General features: G+C 36.9%; 1 protein-coding gene across 6 annotated transcripts in view; it reads right to left on the reverse strand.

Annotated features, from left to right (window-relative positions):
- Nucleotides 1-3,855: 3,855 nt before the first annotated feature.
- Nucleotides 3,856-27,518, reverse strand: part of cacnb2a (calcium channel, voltage-dependent, beta 2a) — a 67,089-nt gene continuing 43,426 nt past the window's right edge. For 3 of the 6 annotated variants that reach the window (XM_067423682.1, XM_067423605.1, XM_067423534.1), the window contains exons 5-13: nucleotides 27,244-27,320; nucleotides 24,598-24,731; nucleotides 21,899-21,979; nucleotides 15,246-15,304; nucleotides 14,622-14,731; nucleotides 11,489-11,640; nucleotides 10,901-10,996; nucleotides 10,524-10,718; nucleotides 3,856-5,042 (exon numbers count right to left, since the gene is read on the reverse strand). In XM_067423682.1, the coding sequence (XP_067279783.1) occupies nucleotides 4,500-5,042; nucleotides 10,524-10,718; nucleotides 10,901-10,996; nucleotides 11,489-11,640; nucleotides 14,622-14,731; nucleotides 15,246-15,304; nucleotides 21,899-21,979; nucleotides 24,598-24,731; nucleotides 27,244-27,320 (1,447 nt within the window). In that variant the 3' untranslated portion in view covers nucleotides 3,856-4,499. Of the gene's footprint in view, nucleotides 5,043-9,193; nucleotides 9,238-10,523; nucleotides 10,719-10,900; nucleotides 10,997-11,488; nucleotides 11,641-14,621; nucleotides 14,732-15,245; nucleotides 15,305-21,898; nucleotides 21,980-24,335; nucleotides 24,356-24,597; nucleotides 24,732-27,243; nucleotides 27,321-27,518 lie in introns of all 6 variants that reach the window. The other 3 variants (XM_067423824.1, XM_067423763.1, XM_067423895.1) reach the window with 2 other exon arrangements.

Here is a 27,518-nt window from a genome sequence, read left to right on the forward strand (position 1 = left end):
TAAATGCAGTGACTCCATTATAAATCCCTCTCAATCTCGCAGTTATAACTAAATCCACTGGGTGGTGCTGTGGAGCGTGTTAATAACTCGACTGTATTTGATCACTAATGTCGTCTGCCTCGTGATGTTTGGAATTACTTAAATGAAAATGATCTTACAGAATGGAGTTACTTTTAATAAATTAATTAATGAAAGGGAGTTAAAAAAAAATCACATCCAAACACCAGTCGAATGAGGACAGCTGTCTATCACTGCATTCACGAGTGCAGAAGAGCACAGATGTTCACTGAGTGAGAGCGCAATAACATACGATAGCTAAATGCATTTCACGCAAATCATGATTGCGACAAGGCTTCCTTTAAGTTTTGTTGAGGGATTAAGAACAGAAAACAAAGTGCTGTCAGAAACTTAACTTGACACCGTTATCTTTGTGTCTCTGCGTCTGTCATCGGGGTTTGTAGTTGCTCATTTGATTCAATGAGCGAGGCCGTGCGTGTGGGTGGAGGGAATATCTATATCTTACCCAGATACAGCAAATCTATTTTATGATTGGCTGTTCGGTCTCTATTTTTATTAGATTAACTGGTGCGTGGCAGGGCCGTCAGAACTCTATGGGGAACTCGCTTGATTCCTCTAATAGCGCGCGTGTTACCCTGGCGATTTCTCTGCGTGAGAAATACAAGGTGTGGCGTGTGAGCGTGTGAACGGGTTGAAATGCGTGTGTCTCACGCCCAATGCGTGAGACTTGAGAGCCCTGGACTTGATAATAGCGTGTAATTTTCTCACTCAAACCACTGCCAACTGCTGCAGCTTCTGCTTTTAGAGTGAAGCGCTGCACATAACTGCTTGTCTAGGATATGTAATCCTCTGTAAGAATTCGCAATAATTGCATGTTATCAGCGAAAAGGAGCTAGCAAAAGATCCAGTGTGTATCTGTATTTGCACTCGTCAAATGATTACATTTCCAACGTGTTTTCGCCTCGGTGAGTAATGTAGCCAATCACAGACATGTTTGCAGACTTCTACAACGGAATTGGCCAATCACAGGTGTTCAATTTGGAATCACTCACCGCTAGAGCGTTTGTCCAGGCGCTGAGTTCAGTTAAACATGCGCAGCAATCCTCTGTAAGTGCAGACATTGTGAAAATAAGAGATTCATTGTATACAAACATCACTGCGGAACTTTGTGAGATTGCGTTTATTGAATGAGTGACAGCTTTTAGTGAATATAAAGTATATTACCACTACTAACTGTTACACACTTCAAAACACGGACCCATCCACATATACATGCGGGATTCACTTGAAAAATGTGATGAATGACAGTTATAAACGTTCCTGTCGAAATGAGGCTCCTAAAAATGTCAGGAAAACATGATTCCTGGCTGCATATCATTATCCATGGATCACCGAATCTTTGGAAAGTTGTAAGGATCGTTTGCTCTACTCGTGTTTTCCTCCATTAACTCCAGTCACGCAGCAGCTCTTCTGCCGCTCAGCCCCGGCGTTACGGCGGGAAAGTGACGTCGATGCATTCCCTCAATTCTGTCTCTGAGCTCTTCAGGCAGTTCCTTTGACCTCATGATTCTCATTTGCTCTGACATGCACTGTGAGCTGTAAGGTCTTATATAGACAGGTGTGTGACTTTCCTAATCAAGTCCAATCTTTATAATCAAACACAGCTGGACTCAAATGAAGGTGTAGAGCCATCTCAAGGATGATCAGAAGAAATGGACAGCACCGGAGTTCAATATGAGTGTCACAGCAAAGGGTCTGAATACTTAGGACCATGTGATATTTCAGTTTTTCTTTTTTAATAAATCTGTAAAAATCTCAACAATTCTGTGATATTCTGTCAATAAGGAGTGCTGTGTGTACATTAATGAGAAAAAAAAATAACTTAAATGATACTTTACGTACCCACTGTATATTTATAAAACAACCTTTTTTTTAAATAACCCAAAGAACATTGTCATCATTTATTCATCATTTACATCATTTACATGTTGTTCCAAACTTTTATCCGCTGAACAGTTGAACACACCACAAAGTTATTAAGAAAGATATAAGTCAGGATTCTTTTTACTTTTATTGTATGGACAAAAATCGGACATTTTTCTGAATATCAGATGATGTTTCTGCAGCAGTTTTTTTTTTCCATCACTTTTACATTTAAAAAGGTTAAAAAAGATTTAGTCATTCTCAAAAAGACAACACAAGGGAATGTAATCTTTTTGATGAGAGGATCTGTGTAAATTATTTTATTTTTGTTTTGTCTTTTGGTAAATATTTAAACATCTTGCTGCTTTTCAAAAGATATTTACATATTTTCCAGTGGATAAAATCATTTTATGTCAGTGTGTTGCCTTCTAAGAGGGTTTGTTTTTCTTCATAATAGTAGCATGATCGCCCAGTGTGTACATTTATGAACAGCCATCACATAACATACAAATAGCCATTGATTCGATTATGAAGGAATTTACAGAGCATAAGATCACAGGTGATGTAGGGGACTTTTGAACAGGATAATTTGTGCAGTATGTTAATAAAATCAAATTGGAGTTAAAAATCTTCATTTGTGTTCTGCTGACAGTCACCTACATGTTGGATAAACATCAAATTTAATTTTTTGGGTGAATCTTCTAAGCCTAGTCCCAGACTAAAATGCATGTATGAGCTGTTATAACTGAAAGCAACTTGCCTGGACAGATCTTAACATAGTCTCTGCCATTTCATCTTAGATGCACTCTAGTCATATTTTTTTCTGGCACGTTTATAAAAACTACTTAAATGCTCTAATTAAACTAAAGTCTAATCCTGGGATAATCTAAGCCCTGTCTGTGAAACCAGGCCAAAATGTTATAGCAATAAAATAATATATTATAATAAAATATATATATTTAATTGATAAGAAAACAATCATATGTGTAGTTTTGAAATTCTGATTCAAACTGAGGCTGTTCCCTTATTCAATGAGTGTTTATAAAGCCACAACACTAGAGATTACTTAAAGCTACACTGTGTGATATTTTCCCCCATCTAGCGGTGTAAAGGTATATGACAATCCATATTAGTTTCTGTTCCTCTCAATTCCGATTTCATTTTAACTCCTACGGTGGCCAATTTAGTCCAAGATTAACATGGCTTCCAGTTGGACCTCGTTCATGACTGCCATCGAGTGTTAAAACGCGAAAAGCGAAGCTTGAATTTATGGGTATGTCCCTCTTTGGCTAATGTACTTTCAAGATGGAGGAGCAACATGGAGACCAGCATTCGAACCCCTCACCCGTATGTGTTTTCAATGGCATATTATAAACTTACGAGAATACTTTATTACTTGAAAGAAGTAAATATACATTAATGAGCACATATATTTTTGAAAGAACTGTGTTTTTAGCTAAGAATAAACTAAAAAAGGTACACAGTGTAGCTTTAATGACCCAGTTTACACTTTTTTCTTCTTTTTTGCCTGTAATGGTTGTTTCTATGTTTGCATATTCATGTTTGTTTTATTTCAAAAGATCATGGAAATTCATACATTTTTCGTGATGTCTGAATTTGAGTAAAACCATTGAATTTAACAGTTTGTTCCCAATCTAATGCACAACCAGAAACATTCATCTGCAAGACTATAAGAACAGAAGTCTCGCTGCTAAAAGGACAATTTAAACAACGTCACAGCTCAAATAACATTTTCTTATGTTAAATGCTCAAAGCCTAAAATACGCTCTTTTAGTATCTTTCAAATTGCTAGCACTTTAAATACAATACAGCTAAAAATGGTCTTCTTTTATTTGAACTGAGGCATTCCTGGTCAATTCGTCGGGACAGTTTAAACAAACCAAAACTATCATGTCATTTTTGTAATGTCTTTATCCTATATGCAAGGCAATACACACCTTTAACACACAAGTATTTACCATTAAATAACAACTGTAAATGACATCCACACAACAGAAAATAAATATCCTTTTTTTTAAACTAACTGAAAATGCAGTTGAGAACACATTTTACTCCTGTGATTTGACATCTTTCTGGGAGAACAGAATATTCAACAACAACAGCAGAATAATAATGGAAATAATTCATAGTAATTTAATTATATCAAACTAGAATTTTAGGAAATATCAATACAAAAAAAACTAAACAAAAAAAGATTTTAAAATGGAGGCATTTAGCCATTTAAAAAAAAAAGATTGGATTTCGATTCTTTTTTTCTTCTTCTTTGGAATAACATGCATCTATGATTCATTCAATAAGACCATGAATGCAAATAAAAAAATAAATAGGCAACCTTCAAAGGAAGACAGAATTTCATCATTCATGCCATATTAAATTAATATATAATTGTCTCCACACTTGGAAAAAACAACTTGTATGGATACACGTGTCATATACGATACACTGCCCTGTAAAACACACAACATTGACGTGAGGCCAATCAAAGGCCATGGAAGAGGTCAGCAGTAGAGTGTGTGTGTGGCACGGTTGTGTTTGTATCACTGCTCTATGTAATGCTCTCTCGCCCATTCCTCCTCGCCTCGCTTCCTGTCCCTCTCATGATGAGGTTCTCGTTGCGATCTCGGCTTCCCTCTTTGTCGGCAGTTCCTCTCGTTGTGGTCGTATTCCTTCTCTTTGTCCCCGTGGTGATGGTGATGGTGATGGTGGTTTGGCTGAATCGACGGGTCCGGTTCCTCCGCATCTCTGCGAGTCTGTGTATGTCCCTCAAGCGGCTCGGGATACGTGGATTCTAACGTCTCTTGTTTGGACAATGTCCGCATCGTCCGATTGTGATGGTGGTGATGGTGGCGGTGATGATGATGAGGATGACCGTGGTGTTCAGTCCGCGTGGATGAGGAATGGTGATGTTTGTGACGGCTTCTCCAATCACTCTGTAACTGTTGTTGGTCTTTAGTGTTTCTCTCCTCAATGGTGTCTTCTTCCAGACTTCCTTGCTTCTGACTTTGGTAGTGATGATAGTTATCGTAAAAGCCTGTCCTGTCGCCCATTGGTTGATCTGCTTTCTGGTCACTGCCGGTTCCCTGTTTTAGTAACACGCACATAAAAAAATGCAGTTATATGGATTTGCACACCCAAAATTGTCCATGATGTGAAAAGGCTTTTTAACTTTTTTAGACTGGAAGAAGTGCCTTGGATCTTTTTTCTAAACATGTATGTTTGAAACTCAACCAAACAGCACCTTCTGGGATTACTTCACAAGGTCCTTCCAGCAAGTAGCGTTCCAAGATTTGTTTTCTTAAAATGATGGTAACACTTTACAATAAAGGAGGTCCCATTAAAGGGATAGTTCACCCAAAAATGAAATTTTGCTGTTAATTTACTCACCCTCAAGCCATTTAAGATGTAGTTTTTCTTCAGTAGAACAGTAAATATCTTTAGCTGAAACTAGTCCTTGGTGATTTATATAATGTCAATGGCTACCGTCAAAAAAGCATACATCAATCAGGCATAACATTATGAAGTAATTAACACTGATTATCTCTTTATCACGGCACTTGTTAGTGGTTGGGATATATTAGGCAGCTCCAAAGCTGCAGCTCTTGTGGAGTGTTCCCGGTCTGCAGTGGTCAGTATCTATCAAAAGTAGTCTGAGGTAGGAACACTGGCGACAGGTTCATGGGTGGCCAAGGCTCATTGATGCACGTGGGGAACGAAGGCTGGCCCAGTGGTCCGATCAAACAGACAAACTACTGTAGCTCAAATAGCTCAAGAAGTTAATGCTGGTTCTGATAGAAAGGTGTCAGAATACACAGTGCGTCACGGTTTGTGCATATGGGGCTGCATAGACCAGTCAGGGTGCCACCAGCGAAAGTGCTAACAATGGGCACGGCATCAGATCTGGTCCATGGAGCAATGTAAGAAGGTGGCAAGGTCTGATGAATCACATTTCTTTTTACATTAATGCGAAAATATAATATAATGCGCCCTGCCACAAAGCAGAAATGGTTCAGGAATGGTTTGAGGAGCATAACATCGGGTTTGAGGTGTTGACTTGGCGTTCAAATTTTCTAGAACTCAATCCAATTGAGCATCTGTGAGATGTGCTGAACAAACAGTCCGATCCATGGAGGTCTACAGGACTTGCTACTAAAATCTTGGTGCTAGATACCACAGCACATCTTCAGGGGTCTAGATGAGTCCATGCATCGACAGGTCAAGGCTGTTTTGGCAGCAAAAGGGGGACCAACACAGTATTAGTCATAATTGCACACATAATGTTATGCCTGATCGGTGTATAAAAAACTAAATTAATACCTATGGCTCCTGACAATACATTGAGGTCTTATGAAGCAAAATGATCCATCTGTGCAAGAAACTGATTATTTACAACATTACCTGTAATCCACAGCCTCGGCAAACGGTCCTGAGCGTGTTCACGGAAGTCTGGAGTGAGCTTCCTGTTGCATAATGACGTTTGTGAAGGATCTCAAATATGGGAATCTGTGAAAAGTCAATCTTTCCAGTTTGTTCCACAGACTGATCGTTTTGCTTCATAAGACCTCAGTGTATCGTCAGGAGCGTCAGGTATTCGTTTGTTTTGCCTGTGTTTTTTGACTCTCAAAGGGACAGTTTTGACTTTTTGCATTATGTTAATCAGCAAGGATGGTTTCAGCTAAAAATCTTGGTCACACTTTAGTTTAGGGTCCAGCTATTAACTACGACTTTTACCTCAATAAGCTCCTAATGACTGCTTATTAATAGTTACATTTAGGTATTAGGAATAAAGGCAGTGACATACTCCACAAGAACAAAGAAAAAAGTTCTCGCTCCCAGTCCTGGTTTGGGAGTTTTCGCAGCTTGTTCCCGACACATCGCCTGAGCAGAACTTATTTCTTGTAGGTGTCAGAGAACTGTTGTGTGATTGGTCAGAAATTTAAAGTGGGCGTGGTTAATGCAGAGAAACACCTGCTTGTTCGGCACCTGCTTTTCTCGTGAAGTATGGAATATCCTGGCCAGAACTATCTAATTTCTTTGTTCTTGTTCTTGCAATCTCAAAAAAACTAACAAATGTCTTTGTTCTAGCAGAGTATGTCCTAAACTTAAGGATGTCATGCAGAATAAGACATTAATATGTGCTTTATAACTGCTAATACACAGCCAATATCCTAGAAATATGCATGCTAATAACAACTAGTTAATAGTGAGAATTGGACCTTGAACTAAAGTGTTGCCAAAATCTTCTTTACTCTTCTACTGAAGGAAAAAAAAGGCACCTTTACATCTTGGATGGCCTGAGGGTTAGTAAATGAACATAACATTTTCATAATTTGAAACATTTCTCTTTAAATCAATATTGGTTTTAATAAGATTTGTTATAGTATGCATTGATCTTTGTTCATGTCAGCTCAGGTCCATTAAACAAATACACTTTATTTTTTATAATGTATTAGTAAATGTTGAAATTAAGGCAATTTACTACAGGTAAAGAAAATATAACTAATAAAGGCCACCATACTTTCCTCAGATTAATCACAGTTCATCAAAACATTCGGAAGTTTTCTGAAATTCGACGTTTAAATATGCAGTTGAGGCTTTATCTACAGTAATAAATATGCACTAATTTGCAGAACATAAATCTGAACATTGGATAAAGCCAAGTTGACATTAGGGTCACAGGTTTCTATAGAGGGAACCTCACTGGCTGGATTTGTATCATAATCAAATATAGATAAAGTGTAATAAAATAAACATTTTGGATGTTTTCTTTGGACTATTCTGAAAAAAAGACAAATATGCCAACATCTCTAAATTGACAAGTCCATAAAATAACAATGGTTTTTCCTGTTGTGTCTTGTCTTAACATAAAGATTAATACATACTTTAGCCCCTGCTTTAATAGACAAGGCTTAAGCTAGTGCTAGACTAAAATGAATGTTTGATCCATTTTAACTTGCGCTTAACTTGCGGACATTTTTAAGAAACTTAAATGTCCTAATTGAACTAAGGCCTTACTTTTTTTTTTTTTGTGATCCTGTGCACCTAGGAACGCTGCTCAGGTGCTAACATGTGCTTGGTATAATAAATGTATATTTAATCTAATAATTGGGAAATAATATCCTAATTATTATTTTTAAAATAGGAAGATATATAGATGCACATTATAGTTACAATGTTTTTCTGTCTTGTATTTTATCTCAAGAAACAAACAGGATGTTATTTTATTCCACATGGAAATGAGTGGAAATAAGTTACAGCCTCTTATTTACATGAGGTAAAAATAATGCTGCTAAGTCATTTTAACATATATAATATCTGCCGTAATAACTGCCCATTTCAAATGTTTACGTGCTTTTCTTTGTCTTTTTTGAGCGGTGATGAAATATATTGCTTTTGTAAATACTTGCCAGCATTTCAGTAATAACAATCTAGATCTTTAAAATGCATCCAAATTACTGCGCTGCTCTGCAGTTGTCAAAAAGGATATAAACAGTGAATTTTGAAGTGATATATATTTTTTTTAAACTTAGAGATGTGGATACGGACGGCAATTAAATGACCACACAACCTTGGTGTTTGTCAAAAAACAGTGGATAATTCAGCCGGGGATTTTTACGCGAATGGTGGGAGAAAAACACTGACCTTCTGGATTCAGATGGCAATGAAATCACTGACTAGCCCCAGTAAATTATGAAAATATCTTACGATGAATGAAAACATTTTTGTCTATTAATCATTGTTAGTAGTATCAACTAATGTAGATAACCAATGTTAACAATGGAACCTTATTGTAAAGTGTTATTAAAATTCTAGTTATTTTGTAGTAAGAGAATATTAGAAAAAATCTCAATACAAACTTAATACAACACACACACACACACACACATGCAAGTCTTAAGAGTCACGGCAATTCACTACAAACCAAATAAATCTACTACACTCTCCCTAGAATGACAATGTAATAACTCCATATTAAAAAGTCAACGGTGAGATTATCAAAGGAATAGTACACCCAAAACTGACCTCATTTACTTATCATTATGCAATTTAAAAACTATTATTATCTTTCGTGGAAAAATGGAGGTTGAATCTGGTCTTTTACAATAACATAATGACAGCACATGCGTGGTTCTGAACTTCAAGGGTCACTCAAGTGAAAGCATGACCAAGCGTCACTGTTTAAATTGTTGACAGTGTTGCACACACACACACACACACACACATACACACTCACCGTGACTGAGGCTACTAGTCTTTAATAGGAGTAACCTCCTCAGTCTGAGCAGCAGCAGTGTTTGTCAACAGAACGATTTGCAAAAACATGAATATTACAACATGTAGTGTTATAATCGAAGCATGGCTTGTAATTGTGATTGCAGTTTTGAGTCAAAGTAAGAGTCTAGTTAAAAGTTTAAACAGCTCTTTCAACCCTGGAAACTCAGATGATGCATCTTTCAGTTACTAACTGGCCCATTTACATGTAAAACAAAATTATTTTTAAATGTTCTGACTTTTATTCCAGAGTTTAGTTGCAACTATTTCTGAAAATTGCTTGATTTAAAAAGTACACAATGCAACACATGACCCTCTAGCCATTAAAAGACAATTGATCTGTTCCGTAAAATCTCTGTAACGCTCTTACAACATTTCAAAATCCTTCAGTTCTTGAACTTCTCGCTATCTCCGAAAAGCCGAGCCAATGTTGATTCTTGTTTTATTACGAGATCTGTCATGTTCATTTTTTCCCAATGACATTTCTCTGTTCACAGTTTTTTTAAAACTTGGGATTGCTCGAATCTTGTTCGTTGTAACTCTAACCTATGAAAACGCCGGAATAGTGTAGACGACAGACATAACCGTAGCAAAAGTTATGCGTTTTAAAACGAAAACACACTAGCGTACATAGTGTACTGTAACTTAAAGCAGTCTACACAATTTAGCTCAATCAATATTCAGAAGCATGTGTGGTTATCTGTATCTGTTTAGGATTAAGAATACTTGGTAATTTTTTATTGTATTTTTACAATGGGATTTATTCCTGCAATTTTTATTCAAAATGCAATTTATACAGAATGCAGTTTTACTTTTTACATCTGCAGAAAAAAAGTGAATAAAACATTGTAACATGAAATAAGATAGATATGATTAGAGATGTGTAGGAAAATATCTTGACAAATATAAATTGAAATATATCATATAAAATATTATATTTAAAAAAAAATGGTATATTATAATTCCATAACAACTTCTATTGTGTTTGAAATATAGTTAAATTGTGCTGCCTGAATGTACCGACATGCATTTATGGTTAAATAAAATATATTTTAACATGTTCTATTCAAAGATGTATTTGTATATATATATTTGTAATGATGGCAATTTAATCTATTTGAAAATATATTAATTTAAAATGAAATATTGACTAACACTACAGTTAAAATTATAATCAAGTACTTTAAAATGAGTAAATGTGCTTTAGTTTGTTAGTCAACACATTAAAATAAGTGTACTACTTTTAAGCATGACAGAAAAATGATTAAAATGTACTGAAGTTTAATTAGCACCTTTAACTGGGGATTAGACAGTGTTTCCTTGCGGGCAACTGCAGCTGCAGCCACTGTGGTAAGCTTTTCTAGCAGAGGGTTTGTCTGAGTGACACTGGGAGGATGAGTGGACTTCCAGTAGGCCTCCAGGTAATCAGCCATGTGCTCACAGGCGTCTTCCAACTGATTCTCATCAAGAATGATGTCAAACAGCTCCTGGACAGAGAAGAAACATGAATAGGAAAATGAATTGTTAGAAGAGTGGAGAGTGTTGAAAGAGTGGAGAGTGTGAGTTAAATAATTCATTATAAAATGTCTGCTTTATACACGCACTTGTTTGGCTAGTTATACAAAATACACCAAGTCGTGTGTGTGTGTGTGTCTGTGTGTGTACTCACTGAAGGGCACTGGGCCAATTTGTCTGCTGCCACCATCTGCACATTGAGATGTTTAGCCTGAGACTTTCCTCTAGATTTTATTAACCTTTGCAAAACCTGAAAGATAGACACGTCAGAAACAATATTCCAGCAACATGTCACTGTTGAAAGACAATTTGAGAGAAAATCAGGGTCCCTTCTTAAAAAAAAGAAGTGTGCTTAATTGTATTAAATGTACCCCCCCCCCCCCTAACAAAACTGTACTAGCAGATAATGTAATATTAATTAAAGAGAGTGTACTTTCATGACTGTTTCTTAAAGATGGCATTAAATGGAAGTTGTGATCTTGTGTCTTTTTGCTTCCCTATTGTGATGTATATCAGTGTTAAAGGGCTTCTGGAATGAGAAAATTGTGGGGCTGGACTTGATTTTGTCCTCTAGAATGATTGGGTTATGCCAGTTTGTTGTCACTGGTGGAGAATAAAGCCTTATTTTACTTATTTTAAAAGTCTGCTAAAATGTGTTTCTTTTTCCACAAGGAAAATCAGTCAGTGAGAGAACGGGTTTTTCACACAAATACACATGATTGAGACTTATCTATGTGTGTACCTTTGGAGATGTGATCTTGATGTAGACAATAATAGGTGCAAGAGAAGTTTTTCCCAGTTGGCTTGGGTGGTTTATTGTGTCCGCGTCAAGAACCACCAGCTGCAATGTCCGAGCCAGCTCAAATATCCTCTCAATCTCACTCTGTACCTCCGCTGTACGCACGCACGCACGCACGCACGCACACACACGCACGCACACACACACACACACACACACACACACACACACACACACACACACACACAAAAGAATGAAAGAGTAAAGATGATAATGAAGCATTAAAGACAATACAGAGTCCAAATCACTGGAAGCTATTATTACAATTCAGGAACTATAATGTGTATAAAATATAGTATAATAGGGTCTTTCCAGACCCTAACCGAGTCAGACTAACACCACAGTCATTCTTCAACCTGGAAGAACCCGTTCCAGCTTCACCACCATCAAACTACTGAACCCTGAACCGTCAAGACTTTCTTCTGAGACTGCATACAGACGCTCATTCAATGGCTAAGGCATTGTGCAAGTATCATACATTTAACAAACTGAACAGAGGTTTAGTATAAGCTTGTATAACCACTTGTTGCCAGGGTGCCGATGGTTCTGTCCAGGTTCTGTTCATTTCCATAGCGTCATTGCCCTGTTTCTGGGAGTGGCCTCACAGGGCAGCGAAGCATTCTGGGAATTATCTTTCATCCCCATTAGACAAAAATACATTTTCTGTCTTTTCTCAGTCTAGAAAGCAAGCACCAAAATCAAAAATAATTTCACATTTCTACTACATTAATGACCCAGTTTACAGATTCATCTTCCCAGCGCTGAAGTACCCCTTTAAGCTCCTTGAACTTACATTCAAGTAAAAACAGCTTGAGTGTGGTTACAAAAATAAGGCCTCCATTCATAAAACTTAGCAGAAGACGGCAATTCTGTCTTAATATTGAGAGCCCTAACTGCTTGTTGGCAATGTGATGAGGCATTCCAGGTCTGAACTTGCTATCATGTAGATGACCTTAACAGGTCTCCGTGAAAGCAAATCCCCATCAGTTTGGGTATCTAGCGTGACTAAAAACCAGACTACTATCAGGTTGCAGGCTCACCTGCAAGCCCCCCTTGATTCTAGTCTAGAGCCTGGTCTCTACTTCTCAGGTTGGGCCTAGTACTCCCCTCGTTTCAGAGGGTTGTCTCCAGAGTGCTTAGCTCCCCAAGTCTGGTCAAGATGGTTGAAGGACTCTCACCAGGTCTCCTTGTCAGATCAGCCGGCTGGAGGTGCTCCCCTCAAAAGGGTCTCTATTAGAGTGCCCAACCTCCATTGCTAAAAACAAGTGCAGTATAGATACAGGATCGAGCAGAGAAACTCCCTCGATTGCAAGGGTTGGAAAGTGTTATGCCGAGTCCTGCTCTCTACGGTCTACGGATGCCCATCTCTATGGTCCAGTGAGTTGGTTACTGCCAGTCTGCAGTCTCTTTCACATGATGCCTCTACTAGAAGCAAATGTTTCAGAGGCTCTGTTTTAAGAAACAGACAGGTGGTAGGCCAGACTAGGTCACAAGATCAGACCAGGTCGGCCTCCCTGGTGGCATTCAGGATTGACTAAGAAATTTATATATATATATATATATATATATATATATTGTGCCCTCCACAATTATTAGCACCCCAGGTTAGATAATATAGGTTATAATATAGGACCCGTTTACTTCCAAAACAGCCTTGACCTGTCAAGACATGTACTTCACTAGACCCTTGACAGTTTACTGTGGTATCTGGCACCAAGATGTTAGCAGCATATCCTTTAAGTCCTGCAAGTTGTGAGGTGGGGCATCCATCATTCAGACTTGTTTGTTCAGCATATCCCACAGATGCGCCACTAGATGGAGGTCTGGGTAATTTGGAGGCCAAGTCAACACCTCAAACTCATTTTTGTGCTCCTCAAATCATTCTTGAACCATTTTTGCTTTGTGGCAGGGCGCATTACCAGCAGGGAATATACAGAGCCACAGCCAACAGGGAATACTGTTTCCATAAAGAGGTATGCATGGTCTGCAACAATGCTTAGGTAGTGGGTATGTGTCAAAGTAACATCCACATGGATGGCAGGACCCAAGATTTCCCAGTAGAACATTGCCAAAGCATTACACTGCCTCCGCCAACTTACCTTCTTCCCACAGTGCATCATGGTGCCATGTGTTCCCCAGGTAAGTGAGTAACACACACCCGGCCATCCACGTGATGTAAAAGAACATGATTTATCAGACCAGGCCATTTATCTTCTTCCATTGCTCTGTGGTCCAGATATGATGCTCACATGTCCACTGTTGGTGCTTTCGGAGGTGAACAGGGGTCAACATGGGCACCCTGACTGGTCTGTGGCTATGCAGCCCCATATTCAACAAACTGTGATGCACCTTGTAATCTGGCACCTTTCTATCAGAACCAGCATTAACTTCTTGAGCAATTTGAGCTACAGTAGCTCATCTGTTTGATTTCGCTCCCTATGTGCATCGATGAGCCTTGGCCGCCGATGACCCTGTCGCCTGTTCACCGCTTTTCCTTCCACGCTTCAGTCTGTCCTACTATCTGGCTATTTTACCCATTTACAGACATATCAACCGTACAGGCACACAAACGTTTGAAAAATGATGGTAAACAGGCATTTCTGTATGTCTCTTATATTTTGCTGTATTTTTATTGTTTAGTATTAGACACCCCACTACTAACTACAGCATTATGGTTTGATTCCCTACTTAACTGATATCATGTTTGACCCTATTATTTGATGACCGATAAGCAACTTCATGCCTTTGTGTGACTAACTGACGTGTGCAAACTGAAAATTCCCATCCCATCCATGCCAAAAGCAGACAGGGGGTGGAGCAATAGAGCAGTAGATTTTGTCTTCTTTTGACTGATTTTTTTCACACTCAACTTAAGGTCTACCGTATGGTTGAGAAATATTTAAAAGAAAGGCTAAAGTGCCTTTATGTTCATGTGCTCACATGCTTCACATTTGGAGATGTGAAATTACTACACTATAAAAATATATTAAACATCTCACAAAACATCTAATTTCCTGGTCATTCACACCAAACCATCATATCAAAAAAGACAAGAAATACCAACAATTTCACTGACCTAAATTGGAGCGTATATTTGAGCGCTCAATGATGGCATGTTTACTGGGGTTGTTCAGCACAGAGCGCTTGGCCAGAGAAATATCAGCAGCCACCCTTGTGATTGATATCCTGTATTAGAGAAAACAAGGACAGTGAAAGAGACAGCATGAGCAGCAATTACTAATGTCCTGGACATCATTTGTAGAAGTAAAAGATCTAGAACTCTGTGTGCAGTGCAGCTTTGTGTATTTGGCTATGGAATACTAGTATTTCTTAGGTTAGTATTGAGACTTTTTTATACTTCTATTTTAACTACAGTGGAATTAGTCGTTGCACACATCTGTTTCTCTCTGTCCAACAGATTTCAAAATAAACTGAATGAGATTCACCAAAACATTCACCCACATATTTTTTTTAAATGTCATACTGGAAATACAGAGCAGTCGTGTCAGGAAAACTGCAGTCGAGGGAAGGTACAAGCATGTGACCCAGCTGTGTGCTTATGGACCAGCATGGCCAATTAAGGCAATGAGATGTGACTATTTTAAGAAACACTGAACACTCACGTGACATACACACACACAAATATATAAACTATCCCAAAGGAGGGTGAAGGAGGAAGAGAAACGGCTTAAAGACTTACCTTCCCTCAAAGCGGTGCTTCAGAAAGTCAAACAGTGCTTTCTGCATCATATCTGTAACCTGTTTACATGCAAAAATGGAACATCATGTTTTTATTTCTGTTCCAGCTTTTTATTTCTAGAACATTCACAAGGCCAGCATAACTCTAAATGCTTTACAATTAAATTTAAATATTAAGTAATATGTAAACACATATTAAAATCACTCAAATACCATGCATGACTAAAAAGATGAGGGTAATCAGGCATGGAGATTTATGACATTTTAAGAAATAATTCACCCAAAAAAGTATTAATTCATACCAACTCAAGATTGTGTCACTGTACAGTTGATATTTGTCATTATATATAAGCAAACTGCCCAGGTCTCTCTTTTCAAACTGTATGATGATCACATCAGGAGAGCAAGATTTAATTTTTTTTTTCTGTTCCTCAGAAACGTCTGACTTTAGCTGTTGTAGACATAAGAACATTATTTTGTTCTCTAGATCATGTTTTTCATGAATTCAACGAATTCAAACACTGCTGACATAAAGATCCAAAAAAGTCACACAGAATGTAAATATTATATTAAATTTATTATTAAATATGAAGTCTGTACACTGTAAAAAAAATGTTGGTTTAACTTAAAAAAGTAAGTAACCTGGTTGCCTTAAAATTTTGAGTTTACTGAAATTAAAAATTTGAGTTGATACAATGAAGAAAATTGGTTTAATAAATACACTGTAAAAAATATTGTTGGTTTAACTCAAAAAAGTAAATAACATGGTTGCCTTAAACTTTTGAGTTTATTGAAATTAAAAATGTGAGTTGATACAATGAAGGAAATTAGTTTAATAAATAGAGCCTCAAAATATTATTGTATTTGAACCACATAAAAAAATGATAAATCATGAAAATAGCACAATTTGGCATGTTTCACTGTCTTCACAAATAAAATTCACACAATTACCCAATATGCTTACGAAATCTTTTAATAATATTTGAATTGAATTTGAAGGTTATCGATTCTCAAAAATGTTCATCGTATTAACTCAAATTTTTAATTTCAATGAACTCAATTTTGAGGCAACCAGGTAACTTATTTGTAAAATATTTTTTTACAGTGTAGAAACTGAATATTATTGCATCTGAACCATATAAAGAACATGATAAATCCTGAAAATAGCCACTATTGCCACTATTTGGCATGTTTCACTGCGTCTTCACAAATAAAACATACACAATTACCCAATATGCTTACAAAATCTTTTAATAATATTTGAATAAAGGTTATCGATTTTAAAAAATGTTCATTGTATTAACTCAAATTTCTTATTTCAATGAACTCAAAATTGTAAGGCAACCTTGTAACTTATTTAAAAAAAATTTTTTTACAGTGTACAATTAAAATATCATGCAACTGTCATAGCTTAAAATGCCCTCCTCATAATAAACCAAGCATTTATTTACTTAAGCTCCAAAAACGTCTCGTTCTGATATTGTGGGATTTGTGACGTCACGCAGGCAAATACATTTGCATATGACTGCCTATAGAGCAGGATAGCAATGAATATAATATACATGTAAATTCTGTCATCATTTACTCACCCCCATGTTGTTCCAAACCCATAAGCTTTCATTCATCTTAGAAACAAAAATGAAGCTTCAAAATGCTACAAAAAGTAAAAATAAAAATACAAAAAATTGTTCAATGCGATCAACACACTTTTAGAGCTTCCGCAAGAACCAATGAGGACAGGCAAGTACTGCGATTTCACTGTAAGAGTAATGCTTGATACAGCTCGGTATGGTATGGCTCGGCTTAGCTTGCTTCGCTTTTCCATTGGGTGGTACGACTCGGCATGGCTCGGCTTGCTTTGTTTGGTTTTCTGCTTCTCGGCATGTGGATGTTTTTAACTACAAGGTGAATGAACACGTTTGTTTCAAAGGAGACTGATAGCAGCAAAAGAAAATACTGCTAAAACGAGAGTAGGCACTCTTACAACAAAGCGCAGATGACAACATCACTTGATTTGCTTGACGCGGCACAAGGGTAAACTAATCTTGTATTTAGCAATGTGTTAAGGGTCTCAACCGCTGTATATCACTGTCACAAAAGCATATAATGGTAGTGATGATTCTCTCTGAACAATCACTTTTTAGTATCGGTATGGCATGCTTGGAGCCTAAACCGAGGTGGTACTATTTAAGCAAACCGTACCGTACCATATCAAGCCGTACCAAACCGCACCATTGAGTGGAAAAGTACCTAAAAGGACCCATACCGAATTGTACCATGCAGTGGAAAAGCACCAAAAAGTGAGCCATACCAAACTGTGCCATACAGTGGAAAAGCACCAAGAGAGCGGCTGCCAAGATTAGCATCATTAATACCTGCCTGCCAAATCCATGGGCTTCATTTGAATTTTTCTTGCTCACTCTTTGACTTAAAATAATCTAGAGAATTTGAAAAATATTTGTTGCAGAATGCTGAGCACATTTACAATTTATTATTAATTCAGTGTATATAGAGGTCTATGATTAGATGAATATTACAGACCTGCCGAAGCTAACTAAACCGCTTGGTGTTATGTTAGGGTGTTGAGTGAGCGCATGGAGGAGTAGGGACGAAGCATCCTTTAATATAATTATAATCTACAACGGAAAACTCAGGAGATAGCAGTGATAATTACTCACTGCTATCGATCACATCGACAATAACAGACAACTGATCAAACAGAACTGAGGGTATAAAAACACAAGGAACATGGTCAAGGATAAAATAGAACAGTTGTAGAGCTAATAACCAAGGAAACTAAGGGACTCAGGCAGGTAAACCAGGAACCGTTTAGCCTAAAAATCTAGACGCACCCTAGTGGCTGAAATCATTCTTAAGAAAGGAAGATGTGTTCGGAGTTTTGCCGACCGGATACGGTGCAAGTTTAATCTATCAACAAGCTCTGTTTCACCTTCGTTGCTCTGGTTGGTTGTAGCGCTATCCTATCGCGTGCAGAGGGAGCTTGAAAGACAACCATTTATCCCGCCCCTCGGAATGAGCCCTGTCAATGGTGAGTTTCCAGACCAAACATCTTGATGTAGTGGCTTGTCAGGCTAGGAACAGTTCACAGAGAAACCAAAACTCAAAAAAACACGTGGCACTCGGTTCATATGGATTAGTTTTACAATCTCTTTATGAACTTTTTGAAGAGTCAAAAGTGGTAGTTGCGTAGGCTGTCAACCGAGGGCCAGAAAGATCTGATTTCATTTAAAATATTTTCATAAAGATTAAAGATGAACAAAAGTCTTACAGGTTTGGAATCACATGAGAGTAATTGACAACAATTTTCTTCATTTTTGGGTGAACTAACCTTATAAAGGAGCTGCCCCTTAAAAACAGTGTTCAAATTTAAATGCTCAAATTTAAATGTTTGGTTCAGCCAAAAAAAAACTAAACAAACTAAAATATTAAAGGGGTCATGCCATTCACTGATTTCGTTCCTTGTTCCTTGAGGTTCATTTATGTTAACATGTTAAAGGTTTATTGTTGTTGTTGCAAGAAACCAAAAGAAAACATGAACAAAACAATTATTTTCATTTTGATCCTCTGTACGATATTATCTATTTCTCCTATTCTATATAAAAAAAAATCATACAGTAATGTTAAAAGCTAATGCTAAAAGCTTAAGCTAAACTATTAAAAGGTAAAGCTAAAAGCTAAAAAAAGTGACCTTAGTTCGTGTTCGAACCAAGGTCTCCAGCATGGGAGGCGGTAGTGTTAACAAGAATGCCCAAGACAGTCGCTAGTGTGCCTCTTGAGATCAGGGCAGTGAGGTTTGCACACACAGCTCTTACTGGTCTATGTCTGTTACACTAAACCCCTTAACCTCACGGTCACAGCTCCAAATGGGATTCAAATCAGTAGGCGCGTTAACAAGAAGACTAAAGACCACAGTCGTTAGCACACACTGCAAGCGTGTCGTGAGCGTCTCGGCTGCGTGGCGTGTCCGTTTTTATTTCGGCTCCCATGTTAACCGGTTAGAGCTTGCATACTGCCTGCATCACACGCGTGGCTCATGCGCGGTCCGAGCCGCGCGGAAAACGCGTGCATGCTTCAAATAGAAGAGACGCCTATTTTTTACGCGACGCGAGCTTGTTGGAAGTGTTTCTAGGCAAAATAGCATAGGAAAAGATGTTTATATGCCATTTTGACACGAATACATATTAATAAATGACATTTTCATGTTTGAAAGTCTGTAGATTGACATAAATGCAGATATAGGCCTAATTGTAATAAAAAACAACATAATTATCGATTTTGAAATATTAAATCTGTCAATACAGAACTAAATATTCTGTAACCTATTTTGCCATCAATACCATAGATATGTATGGTCAATAGGCTACAGCCGACGTTGTCTTTGCTTTATCAATAGGCAATATATTTATATTTAATATGAAGTATAGGGCTTCCCTGTACATTAATAGCAGAAGCAAGGCTGCGTCAGACACGCTTCTGGTGTGCAATGACAGAGAAAACGCCAGGCAGCCGCCCCGCGGCTGACACGCAGCAGAAACGCCACGCTCACACCACGCTTGCAGTGTGTCTCCGGCCTAAGGTTTAAGCCCTGGGGTGGCACACAGCAACAAAACGCCATGATTCCATTCATTTCAATGGAGTGCTGGTGACTTCCGGTGACACAAGCAACAGTGACCAATGGCGACCGCATGCATGTCAAGCTTTGCGAGACATACTACAAAAGTTCAGAAATTAAACTTTATGCAAATGAGAAGCACATTTTGCAAGCAACAACCAATAGTAGTAGACAGTCTGCCTAGAATCTAGTAGTCTGTCTGTCTAGTAGAGCTCATGTCACCACACGAGTGCAGGCAAGACTGGACAGTTCAGGACGATTTCACTGTTTTATATGATTTTATAATTATGTTTTACTCATTTAGAACAGTGAGTTTAATTTGCTGATTGCGTGATTGTTAATCTAGTTAATGATGCACTGAGCACTGCTGTGCTTTATATCACAACACTCTCCCACAGCAGAATGTTACTTTTAATTCTCTTAAACCTAATTGCTAGTCAAATTAGAAAATCTTAGATTAATATAGGGATTGAGTTCTCTAAAGGAATGGCTAGACATGCAGTCTACCAATAGCCAAGTGTCTCACAGTACAGAGACTAGCGACAAACAGCGAAAAAGTCGCTGGCGATGTAAATGGGGCTTTACACTCTAAAAAATGCTGGGTTAAAAACAACCCAAGTTGGGTTGAAAATGCACCGACCCAACAATTGAGTTGTTTTAACCCAATGGTTGAGTTGTTTTAACCCAATGGTTGAGTTGTTTTAACCCAGTGGTTGAGTTAAATGTTGCTTAAGACAACCCAATTGCTGGGTAAGAACAACTCAACCATTGGGTTAAAACAACCCAATTGTTGGGTCGGTGCATTTTCAACCCAACTTGGGTTGTTTTTAACCCAGCATTTTTTAGAGTGTAGAGAGGTCAGTATAACAGACATAGGCCAGTAAGAGCTGTGCATGTGAACAAACAAAAGGCCTTGTGCATGTCATTGTTAATGACCAATTTACAGTGCATTTATTTTTAGTGCTTACTGCTTTCCCTTAAAAACAACCTATGTTTGCAAATGTTTTGTCATTTGTGACCCGGACCATAAAACTAGTCACAAGGGTCAATTTTTGGAAATTAAGATTCTGAATAAATAAGCTTTCCATTAATTTATGGTTTGTTGGGATAGGAAAATATTTAGCCGAGATAGCACTAGCCTAATTGAAAATCTGGAATCTGAGGGTGCAAAAAAAAAAAAAAAAGAATTCTAAATATTGAGGAAATCGCCTTTACAGTTGTCCAGATGAAGTCTTTAGCCAATGAATATTACTACTAAATATATATATATATATATATATATATATATATATATATATATATATATATATATATATATATATATATATATATATATATATATATATATATTGAGTTAATACAATGATCATTTTTTGAGATTCGACAACCTTTATAAAATATTATTAAAAGATTTTGTAAGCATATTGGGTAATTGTGTGTGTTTTATTTCTGATGACGCAGGCAGTGAAACATGCCAAATTGTGCTATTTTCATGATTTCATGATTTTTATGTGATTCAGATACAATAATATTTTGAGTTTCTATTTATTAAACAAATTTCCTTCATTGTATCAAGTCAAATTTTTAATTTCAATAAACAAAATTTTTTTATCAACCAGGTTACTTACTTTTTTAAGTTAAACCAACAAAAAAAACACATTTTGTTACAGTAGACAGTCTATATATATATATATATATATATATATATATATATATATATATATATATATATATATATATATATATATATATGTTTATTTTTTTAATTTTTTTATGGTAGGACATTTACAAAATATCTACATGGAACATGCGACTTATGACTAGTTTTGTGGTCCAGGGTCACATTTTTACACCTTGTCAGTACAGAAAAGAGCAGCTTGGACATTTTGCTAAATACAAAAACAACACCAAAAAGGGTTTTATTGACATTAAGATAGTAGAAGTACACCAGTTAATTTTTGGGTGAATTAGCCCTTAAATGTCTTCTCTGTGAAGTCACAATGCATTTTGCAGCACCTGACCTCGTAGCCCTTGAGGGAGGGTCCAACTAGCACCACTGGTCTCATAGATGGCACCACATCATATGGAGGAATATGCTCTGTCTGTAGAGCACCACAAAAACACAACATTATCTCTTACACACACCTCACAGAATACAAACAATACAAGAACATACAGTTTACAACCATATCTAGGAGGGATAAAAGAGGGGAAAGCCATATTCCATAAGATCAATGTCTATATTGCACGTGTCAAATTTAATACCAGCAGGCTGAGTATGTCCTGTTCTTACATTGCTGTATTGCTAAATATTTCAGTTAAATTTAAGGAAAAAAAGGTTAAAATTGTTCTATTTAACTAATGTAATGCATTATTTTTGCCTGAGCTCAAATTAAGTTTGACACCCAACTGAAAACCCAATGTACATATACACATCGGGTGTTTCACACATACAGGGGAGTTTAGTAAAAGGATTTGTTAATATCAGGCTTTTATAACAGCGCTGTTATTAGAAAATTATTATATATACAATTTTGTATATAATTGTATAAATAATAATTTAATTGTTTAAACATGCACACACAACAAATGCAAATTCAAAGCTGTACAAGAGAAATGTCAGAAAGGAGACCCACACAGGGTTACTAGGAAGTGGCCATCCGATCATTCCAACTATGTTGTACATTTTCATGCCTTATATATAGGATAAAATATTAAACTTACAATATTTAAGATCAAGGGTGCTCAATCCTGCTCTTGTAAGGCCAGGGTCCTTTAGTCACGGTCCTAATTAAACACAGCTGAACCAGCTGATCAAAGTATTCAAGATTACTAGAAACTTAAACGCAGTAGGAATGTGGCCTTCAAGGAGTAGGATTCATAGCAGATTATAGTAGTTACCTTCCTTATAATTAACTAAACATAAGAAAATAGTCATTTCATTATTTTCCTTTTGGCGGTTTTGGTTCAAGTTAATATCTAATGCCATTTGGTGGAAAAACAACACCACAAATATCTCTTGTACACTCTAAAAAATAAAGGTTAAAGGGGTACTTCAGCTCTGGAAAGATGAATCTGTATTTAAACTGGGTCATTAATGTAGTAGAAATGTGAAATTATTTTTGAATTTGGTGCCTTCTAGACTGAGAAAAGACACAAAATGTTTTTTTGTCTCATGGGGATGAAAGACTACAATTCCCAGAATGCTTCACTGCACTGAGGCCATTCCCAAAGCAACCGCTACTGGATTATTGTGACTGAGTTAGAGAACAGACACTACAATTAAATACTGAACGTGTCTGTTCAATATAACGATCGAGTTGCTGCATGAGTCTCACAGCATTAATTCAGATTGGAGTCAGATTACATTTAACGTCATAAATGAGCTGATGAGCTCTCGTGATGAGAGCTCAGGACGGTCAGGACTCACGAGCTGCTTCGCTGAATAGCTGAACTGCTGTAAGCTGCTGAATTAAGCCAATCAGAGCAGAGCTCAACATTAATATTCATGGCCCTTCTAAATAAGGCAAAAACAGAGCATTACATCCTAGGGACAATTTATAGGGTTGTAAATGGACCTTTAAAACTGTATCTGGACAATTTTTGCCCTTAAATAAGCCACATACCCTCTATGTAGATATCAGAGAACAATTTAAGATATTGTTTCAAATCATTCTAGGGCACCTTTAAAAAAAATGGGGGGAAGGAACTGCTTGATATGTCCTGCCCTTATCTTCCTGTTCAGTGGAAATTACATCAACACATTGATTAATGCTGCACGTTTCAAGGCACTACAGTGGGGCTTTAACATCCATGGAACCTTTCCATTGCTCAAAATGTTCTTTATAGTGGAAAAAGGTCCCTCAGATTATTAAAATGTACTTCATGCTAAGAAAAAAAAATGGTTCTTTGAAGAACAAAAATTGTTATTTTATGGCATCAGTGCTAAACCCCTTTTGGACCCTTTTATTTTGAAGAGTGTATTAAGGTGCAATCACATTAGCAAAATTTCAGCCAAATTACACAGGCAAAAAAAGTCCATTCTCTATTGTCAATAATGTAGTGCTGTAGCATAGAAGCACAGCTTAATTACTACATTCTAACATTTCAATTAATCGTTTATTACCATGCACCACAATATTGTGCATTACAACTAAGCTTTTTGTTGGTCAGCATGGTCAATTTGTGTGACCAACTTGAACATAAGCATGAACTACATATTTTTCACAAAACTCCCAAAAACAAGGATTTCTTTTGAAATGAGTGGACTGACTGAAATTTCCCCAAGCAACAGTAAATGTGTTTGCACCTTTAGAGATGTTATGTGGTATTTCAATTCAAAAAAACAAAAACCTATAATGAATAAACGACAGCACAAGCATAGGTACTGCATAACAGGAATGATCTGCAGCAGGCCTCAGGAATCCACTGCATGACTCTCTGTGAGGCCTAACTTACCGACTTATGCCTCTGCTTAGCTGAGGAAAGGAGGAAGGGAAACAAAAAGAGAAGACCAAAGGAGTGTGAAAGAGAGGGATACAGAGGAACAAAGAAAAGACGGGGAAAGAGTGAGTGGAAAGACAAGGAGAGAGAAGGGAAAGTGTTAGTGGAATAAGCTGGCATGAACGTTGAGACAAACAAATCAGGCTCTGCTTGATGCTGCTGTGCAGGAGGTGACAGACAGATGCAGAACGAGGGAGCGTCCATCGGCATGCTTTACCTTCTTAAAGAAAGGCATTCGTTTCTCGCGGGCTAAAGGGGATATTACTGTGTTTGGGCTGGCTTTGGGAGAACGCTGATGGGGAGGAGGGTCACTCTCCTCTGGATCTAACCCTGCAGCATCTATGTCCACAGCTACACACACATGTATAAATGCACACACTTACAAACTGTATGAGCCTCAGCAAAACACAAGGGGGAATTCATACAGACCTTAAGAAAGACACTTGTAAATGTATAGCATTCATTTTAAAACAATTTGTAAGGCACCAATTTACAACCATTTCACACACTAAATATGAAGCATACTGCATTTCAGTAAAAGCAGACCCTTGTGAAAAACTACACATACTCTTAAAAAGAGTACGTATGGGAATAATATACTTTATATATAACGCTAACATAATTACTTATATTCATTGTTCTTTCACGTCAGCTGAATGTTGAATAAATAAGCTTTCTATTGATGTGTGGTTTCTTAGGATAGGAGAATATTTGGCTGAGATACAACTATTTAAAAATATGGAATCTGAGGGTGCAAAAAAAATCTGAATATTAAGAAAATCGCCTTCAAAGTTGTGCAAATTAAGTCCTTACCAAAGCATTTTACTTCTAATAATACAATTTTATATATTTGCAGTAGGACATTTATACAAAATGTCTTCATAGAACATTATCTTTACTTAATATCCTAATGATTTTTGGCTACTGCCACAAACATAACCGAGTGGCTTATGACTGGTTTTGTGGTCCAGGGTTACAAATGGTCAAAGTGCACTGCCGAATGTACTGACAAGCAGATATGGTCAACTAAAAAATGCTTTAATGTCATTACATTTTAGTACATTTAAAATATATAATTTGTAATATGCGATATCTAATATATGTAATATCAAATAACACATACAAGTCCTTTACATGTTATTTAGTTTGTTAACTTTAGTTTGGGTACTTTTTTGAAGCATGACACAAGATTATTAAAACATAATCATTTAATTTGACATTATTACAAATTTGATTTTTAAAAGTGTACTTAAATGTGTTAAGACACAGTCATGAAAAGTACTTTCTTTAAATGCACATATTTGGCCTTTTATTTTATATTATATTATCTGCGAGTACAGTTTAAGTACACTTCAAGCACATATTAAATCTGCACTATGTAACTTTTCCGTCCGCTAGAGGGCGCCTATTTAAAACAAAGGTGTAGTTTGATGACGTCAAGTTCGAGCTCAGAAACTTGGGACATGTGGTCTTCACCTCACAGCCGGTGGAGAATCAGAATTGGGATAGGACTCGGGCAGAAATCATGTTCATGGATGCAATTATTAATGTTAATGTATTATGAAGCAGGGCAGGACAGAGTGTTGTGGAGCTGAGCAAGGCCGCTGGAGCGATTGCTTATGAGACGAGCACGATACACTCCTCGCGAGCAGCGGGACTTTTATTATGCCGGCACCATTTCCGCTTTTCATGGGAATAAGGTAACGCAGCTCTGTTTATCATATTAGATACATTTAAGGGTGTTTAAAATTATCTTATGACATTACTCTGTGCGTTCGCTCAGCGGCTGCTGTGACTTGGTGCACACTTCAGTAAGAGTAAAGCATTTATGCAAAATAAAAATAAAACCGATGGAAATATACAGATATGACGCTATTGACAGGCGACTCCCTCAGATTTTCCCGGTTCAGTGGTTAAAATGGCAATTTTCTCACGATTTACAAATAGTTGAAAGTATTTGGGATATTGTAAGTACCCAGCTGAACAAACACTGGCCTAGTGGTTTTTGAATATTTTACTGGGGAAAAAAAATCACAGTGCACCTTTAAATACAGTTAAACACACTTGGTTGAAAATGTAGAACAGCAAGTGTTTCAGTTGGCTCTAAAGGATTTTAACTGGAATTGTCTTATAGGATAATAATAATAATCGTCTTATTTTTCCAACATTACACAAAATGGAGTTATAAAAGGGATATTCCACCCAAAATTTAAATTGTCATCATTTCCTCACCCTCATGTGGTTTCAAACCTGTATGCATTTCTTTTTTCTGTGAAACACATTTTGAAGAATGTTGGGTCCAGTGTATGGACAAGAAAGGGAAAAAAAACATAATCTTTTCAGTGTACAACAGAAGAAAGTTTAGAAGTGACATGAGAGTGAGTAAATGATCACAGAATTTTTATTTCCGGATGTAGTATCCCTTCAAACAAAGAAAACCAGGAGGAGAAAGTCCATTTTTAATCTTTTGTTGTAATAGTGACTGCCACTGCATTTTCAGCGCTTTCTTCCACCATATTCTTTTCTCAAATTTTGACTCCTCACATTGCCCAGTATTGTTAGCGTTAACAGACTCTGAGTCTCCCTTTTGTTGATTTTAGTTCTTGCACGTTAAACATTGGCAATTCATGATAATAAATTATAACTTAGTTCCATGCTACAACAGAACATTCCAAAAGTGAATCCTGTTCACTATCATCTAGAATTTTTGTATTAGGATAGAGGATATGTAGATAACTAATATGATGTGACATATATAATATAATATACCTAGTTCATCCAGAAATTTTAGTTTTTTGATGAGCTGATTAATGTTGAAATATAACATTGAGTTTTAAAGTGACATCCAATTTGGATAACTTACCTGAGGAGGGAGGGGTTGATTTACGTGAGTTTGAAACAATGTCTCCTAAACTAGATGAAGAGTTTGCCCCTGATTTACTGTGAAGGAAAGCAACAACAAACAATCAATTAATAAAAAAGAGAGATGTAAGGTCTTTCTTCTTTTAAGTAATTAAAGGGTTAGTTCACCCAAAAATGAAATTGATGTCATTAATGACTCACCCTAATGTTGTTCCACACCAGTAAGATCTCCGTTCATCATCTGAACACAGTTTAAGATATTTTATATTTTAGTCC

Source organism: Pseudorasbora parva, chromosome 1 (genome assembly GCF_024679245.1).
Source record: "Pseudorasbora parva isolate DD20220531a chromosome 1, ASM2467924v1, whole genome shotgun sequence".
Classification (NCBI taxonomy): Eukaryota; Metazoa; Chordata; class Actinopteri; order Cypriniformes; family Gobionidae; genus Pseudorasbora; species Pseudorasbora parva.